Genomic DNA, 6,294 nt, shown 5'->3' on the forward strand with positions numbered 1-6,294 from the left:
ATTTTATTTAAAGCAAGTGGTTTGGGAAAGGGAGAATTATTGGGGTGTTACAAAGAGAATTTGGATTAATTTTTAGGATAAAATACTAATAGTTCCCTAAACACATTCTATTGAAGGGGTAAACCGATAAAATAAAGTAACAACCAAAATATTACTACTCGTTAGAGGATAATTTAATGGTGTTATTAGCAACTTTAACCTTTTATCCCAAATTATGCCTTTGTTTACCAAGCTTATAAATTTGTATTTCCCTCCCTAATGACACAATAATGGAAGTTTTACATTTTCACCCTCAACTTTCTTCATTTGGTGGGCAATTTGATAAACAAAAATACTACGTATACGAACTTTATCCATACTTTGGTGTTGAACACAAAGATGTGCATCCTTATCAAAATGGTTATAAAATTAAAAAAAAAAAAAAAAAAAATTAGGAACACATTATCAAGTATCAAGGTTCAAAGATTTGAAATAGAACTAAGAACAAATAGCATACTTAATTTATCAATTAATACAAAAAATTCATAGTGTTAATAGTATTTTTGTAAAACCATATTTTCATTCAAGATTAAAAAGAACCTCATATTGATAGAGTTATCAGAAAGAGAATGTCGGAAAGTTTTAAATTATATTGATGAGTATAAGAGTATATATAATACTTGAGTAAGCAATAAAATTAGGGTTTGTTCACATTGACTGAACTCAGCTGAACTGAACTGAAATGAATATTTTATAAGATAAGGAAATTAGGAGCTGAACTGAACTGAACTGAACTGAATATTTTATAAGAGAAGGAAATTAGGAGCTGAACTGAACTGAACTGAACTGAACTGAATTTCAACGTAAGAGAACAGGCCCTTAGAGTAGGTACATTTGTAGGTACATTAGCTAAGAGTTAGGGAAATCGTTGACTATCAACTTAAAGAGTAAATTAAGGGATTACAAAATTAACACAATGACTAATAATAACTCGAATATCCTTTACACATATTTATTCAATAAATAAATAAATAAAGAACCTCATAATTAAATTTGTGACAAACCTTAAGGATTCCGATCTCTCAATAAAAATTGTATTACGTATATGAAATGATATTACTCCTTACAACTCGCTTCGAGCCTTAAATACTTAAATCTACTTGATCGGTCATCCATCGTTATAGAAAAAATATATTATCATTCTACTTGAATATAATTCTCTCGTGCATTAGCACCGGTACATAGCGCATTCTATCGAAGGGGTAAACAAGTCATTTAAAAAAAAATGAAAACGAAATAGTACTTCTAAAAAGATAATTTGATTCCATTAATAAACTCTATCGTTTTATCCTCCCTTAGCGCGGGAGAGGAGAGAGAAAGAAGCTTCAACAATGGCGAATGTCTTTCATTCTTCCACTCCAACAATCTTTAATTCTCCCTCTCAATTACCCTCTCATCTTCTACTCTTCAGGTACTCCTTTTTCCTCTCTTTATCTTATAGCAATTATACTTTGTTTTAATTTCAAATTGGATATTGTTTATTATGTAATCAATTTTGTTATTTGGGGTTCAGAAATCAGATAAATTCCTCTGTTTTCCTGAAAAAATGCAAATCAAAAGGTAAAATAATTGCTTGTTCTTGCAATTCATCAATACCCACCTCAGAATTTGGGTTTTGCAAGAGGGATTTGTTGCTCTTTGGCTTATCTTCTTCTATGGCCTTGATTTTCCCTACTAATGGTGAGCTCATTTTACTCTAAATTTGTGTTTTTATCTAATTTTGCTAATTATTGATGTGGGTTTATTTATATTGTATTGGAAAATGATATGTAGAATCCTAATATATGAATATGCTGCAGGAATTAATGCTGAAGAGGAGGTGAAAATGCTTGAATTTGTTGATGATTTAAATGCCTATTCTTACTCATATCCAATGAAACTTCCCTCCAGAAAGCTTGCCTTTAAATGGTATATTTTCTAATACTATTGTTAAACCAATGATTACAATTGTGTAACTTGAACTTTAGTGCTATGCTGCTTGGGATTGGGGGAGAATAATTTGTTGTATGTGGGACTGTGGAGTGTGGACTATTATAATGAAGTTAATACTTGTGTTTTGTTTAATCTTAAACCACTCTTCTAAGTGTTTATTTATATCATGGCCCTTTTATTGCAATTAGTGATTAGAGTATTACAGTTTATAGTTTCATAATAGTCTAGTATACTCACTCAAACCGAAAAGTTGTTGATTACTACCTATGACTTAACCGTTACAAAAAACACCTGTGAATGTACTTACTGAGATAAATCTAGTAAAATTGTAAATCACTTTATAATGTTTGAGAAACTAGTGGTTGAATATCTGAATGAACCATATTATATTGGGCGGCAAGAGTGACTAAACCAAGTTTTGGTTCCTCGAGCTTTATCTTACTTTCTTGTTCTTGCACTTGCTTCACAATCTTGAATTCAATTATAGTTGTTGGCAACCTAGTTTTAAGTCGGTTTGGAGTTTTCTTCAGCTTTATGGGTTATTTGTTAGACGTGTCCCTTATAATTTGGGTGGTTGTCACTTTAGTTCTTACATTGATGGTATTGACAGCTTACCATATGTTGTTATCTACTACTTCTAGAAGGGATATCAAGCTATGCTATCTGTGCTATCATCAAATGCAGTTTGAAAGCTTACATTAATCAAAATGTGGCGAATTATCTTATGTCTAAAGGGTTATATTTGATCATATGTTCAATGACCACAATTAGTTAAGTCTTTTTTCCACTTGGAACTGCTATTGTTCTTGCTTATTTTTTTGTGGCGCTAAAACAACTGTAACCACCATTAATTTTTTTTTTTTTTTTTTTATTGAAGCATCCCCCGCTCCCCCTCTCAAACTGCAAGCATGAAGTTATGTAAATTAAGTGTAAATGCTACTAGATTTAGCAACATGTTTTACTAAAGAGTTGTTCTGTTAGTAATGAAAAGAGTACAGGAATAGAAGGTAGTCTTTCCTGATTTTTATATATCAATTTATATGTTTGCGTATTTGAAAGTGAGAAGTTGTATCTTATGCTTCCTGTGACATTTTATTCTTGTAGTTTGCTTTCAAAAATAAATGCACTACTTCTATTGCGAATCACTTCTTTTTGTCCTGAAATGTAGGGACCTGACTCTTTTCATCTATTTTAAGGGTGGAATCCAGAAAGCCAGAAAGATATTCATCAGCTGCTCCTCTGGCCCGTAAGTTAAACTTCACCTTGCTCTCCCCCCCCCCCCCCCACCCAACATCCGCTGCATGAGACTGGTTCATTTACTCATTCCTGAATATGATTAATGTAGACATGAGACATGTAGTCATGAATTTCTACTTTTTCAACCATAGTACCTCATCTTAGTTGAGCTGATCAGACATTGATGTGAATTGATGCAGCTAATGCGCGGCTGCGTATAGTGTCCGAGCGTGTTGACTTCATCGACAATGTCATCATATCTGTTACGGTGATTACCATATACATGTATCTGCCAAATTGTTTTGGGGTTATCTTGTTACATTAGCTGACTTGGTGTATTGATTCAGATAGGCCCCCCCAATCCAGAGTTTTTGAAATCCAAGGATAAGAGTACATGGAATCCGAAAGACGTTGCCGATTCAGTATTGTCTGACAAATCTGCTTTGGTAATTTGTCATTTTCTCTGCTGTTTTTCACCTGACAGAATGAAAATTGATTGGTTCAGCGTTGTCTTACATTTTTGCTTTGTTGCCATAAATGCCATCCCTAAAGTCATAGATTGTTCTTGAGGAATTATACTACATAATAACACTGTGTTTGGATAACAATAGTGAGGGGAAAAGGAAAGAGAAGGGAAAAGGGACGGTAAGGGAAAGAAAAGGTGAACTTCCATTTTCCTTCCAAATCTCTCCAACAATAGAGGGTTTTGATTTACTAAACAGGGAAGGAAAATGGAAATGTCCTCCCCTTCCTTCCTTGCAATCTTGCATTAGATATCCAAACAAAGGATGATGCATCCCTCCTTTTCTCTTTCTTTCCTACATTTCTCACTATCCAAACATAATGTAGGTTTTGGGAACTCCTAGTCTTCGTTTGGAGTTATAAAACTCCGCTCTTATTATTGTGGCAATCTTGTTATGATTCGAAGATTGATCTGTAGCTAATGCATTCATCATAATTGTCAATACCAAGTCTACCACCTGTATGTCAAAGCCATGATCACCGTTATAATTGGTATTAATAAGAATTCAAATATTGCTTGTAAGCAAATATAAATAAAGTAGATTAAAGAGATACATTGCATGCTGAAATACGGAGAAGCTTTTCATTTGAGGGAATCACAAGCATCTTAATAACAATCATTTTTCTATGTACTGCAAATCCATTTAAATTGCCTTCACATAGTCCTAACTCTAAACTTGCTGAGTTATGGAAGTAAATAAGTTTGATTTAAAAAGCATACACCATAGTACTTCTCAAATTCCATATATTGAAGGTCAGTTTGCTGCTTGAAATATGATTCAGTTGAAATGATGCATCCGTCATTAATGTCAAATTCGTTTCAGGTTTAATTAACATGGTATTGGTTTTCTGCAGCGAGTTACATCAACTCAAAAATTGGCTGAGAGCTCCATACTTGATGCACAATCAAATGAAGTAAGCCCTTAGAATTTTGGTTGTTTGGTGTTTTAGCTGACAATTAACATCTATAGCGATTACTTAAATAAAAATCGCATTTTCATTCCAAAGTGATGTTTATATTGTACCTTTTCTTCTCAGGTTGATGGTGAAAGATACTGGTTTTATGAATACTTAGTCCGCAAATCACCAACCAAATCTGTATGTTTTTCTTTTAAAAAAAAAACCAAATTGGATTTCCTGGGGATCTTTACATTTGTTTTGCATATTTAATCCAACTTCCTTAATCTGTAGGCACAGGAGTCAAACAATTATAGACAATATGTTGCTTCTACAGCTGAGCGTGATGGTATGTTTCTGGCATATTCTTTTATCTATATTACAAACCTTAAGATATTGAACACATGGTCTCTGCAAGGGTTGCTGTCTCCAAGAGGCTTTCCCCTCTTTGGATAATTACAAAGTAGAAAACTTAAAAAAAAAAAAATTAAAAAAAATTAAATTATAAATAAATAAATAAATAAAACTGAAGCTTTACTTCTGCATAGCGAAGAAAAAGAACAGAGAAAGAGAGGATATGACATTATGACATGATTTTACTAAGAGACTTTTTATTGAAGATAATTTTTTCTTCTATTCTATCCCCATTACTTAATCTAAGTTCTGGTTGCATTAGGATTTCCCCTTGAGGAAAGCTTCCTGATGTCTTACCTTTCTAAAAGAAATGAATATTTAAGCTCTGGTATACTAGAATAAAATAGTATGTTTGGCTATTAAGCTTTAATCTAAAAAGTGTGTCTTTGATACACTAACATATTAAAAAGTGTGTCTTTGATACTAACATTTTTTTCCAAAGAATCATTTAACTCGTACAACATTTGCAGGTTTTTTATACACTCTGAACGCTTCGACTTTGAGCAAGCAGTGGGAAACTGTAAGCTCCTTATCTTGGCATTGCAGCATTTGACCCTCCTCACTTAGATATTGAGGAGGAATTGTTAGTTATCCAAAGATTGCCATGTGATTCTTGTGGTTTGACTGCTGTTTTCTATTTGGTGCAGATGGGGCCTATCTTGAAGAGAACTGCCAACTCCTTTCGGCTTCTCCCCCCAACTGATAATTATGTCCCTCCATACAAGGATCCATGGAGGTTTTGGTGATATTTTTTCCATCAACCATCGATGTTCTTGTCCCCTTCTCAGAGCAGTGTAGATGTTTTTTCATGCACAGCAGCCACTGAGTCTGCATGGCTTTTCTCTGAGAGAGAGCTGAAATATTACAATGTAGGGCTTGTATGTTTCTATATGTAGCTTGGAGATAACTGATTTTGTTGTTATATTGAAAGAATTTTCAAATAAGCACTTGTACATTTTATTCATAGCACTTTCAGAGCAAGGTTCCTACTCGACAGAAAGACTTTAGATTTCAGGTTGATTGTCTTGAGGCATAATATATGAATAATACTTCAAAGCTGAGTTTGGGTTTGGATCTCAACTCAACTCTCTCCGTAATCAATGAGCATGACCAACACGTATTCTATGAGTTTCTTGGCTTTAGGATTCTCATTTTCTTTGTAATAACCAATCAATTGAATGATATTCATATTTACAAAATCCAATTAGTAACATACAAATAATATGCTACGCACTTGTCCTAATCCATTTTGAA

General features: G+C 33.3%; 1 protein-coding gene across 2 annotated transcripts; it reads left to right on the forward strand.

Annotated features, from left to right (window-relative positions):
* Positions 1-1,263: 1,263 nt before the first annotated feature.
* LOC145593754 (psbP domain-containing protein 5, chloroplastic-like) lies at positions 1,264-6,031 on the forward strand. 2 transcript variants are annotated; one of them, XM_081650099.1, is made up of 11 exons: positions 1,267-1,450; positions 1,553-1,719; positions 1,839-1,947; positions 3,168-3,217; positions 3,408-3,475; positions 3,555-3,653; positions 4,585-4,644; positions 4,768-4,827; positions 4,921-4,975; positions 5,511-5,560; positions 5,688-6,031. In XM_081650099.1, exons 1-11 carry the CDS (start codon positions 1,371-1,373, stop codon positions 5,784-5,786), a joined length of 897 nt encoding a protein of 298 aa, XP_081506225.1. In that variant the 5' UTR covers positions 1,267-1,370; the 3' UTR covers positions 5,787-6,031. The 2 variants fall into 2 exon arrangements, with proteins under 2 accessions (XP_081506226.1, XP_081506225.1); XM_081650100.1 differs by lacking the exons at positions 1,839-1,947; positions 3,168-3,217 and having other exon boundaries at positions 1,264-1,450.
* The last annotated feature ends 263 nt before the right edge of the window (positions 6,032-6,294 follow it).

Source organism: Chenopodium album, chromosome 19 (genome assembly GCF_948465745.1).
Source record: "Chenopodium album chromosome 19, dcCheAlbu1.1, whole genome shotgun sequence".
Lineage (NCBI taxonomy): Eukaryota > Viridiplantae > Streptophyta > Magnoliopsida > Caryophyllales > Amaranthaceae > Chenopodium > Chenopodium album.

Bases quoted from the DNA above. Each gene is read 5' to 3' on its own strand.
- LOC145593754 (XM_081650099.1), top strand. From the start codon at position 1,371: ATGGCGAATGTCTTTCATTCTTCCACTCCAACAATCTTTAATTCTCCC. The intron at 3,476-3,554 runs GTGATTACCATA...GTATTGATTCAG, and splicing joins ATGTCATCATATCTGTTACG to ATAGGCCCCCCCAATCCAGA. The intron at 4,645-4,767 runs GTAAGCCCTTAG...TTTTCTTCTCAG, and splicing joins TTGATGCACAATCAAATGAA to GTTGATGGTGAAAGATACTG.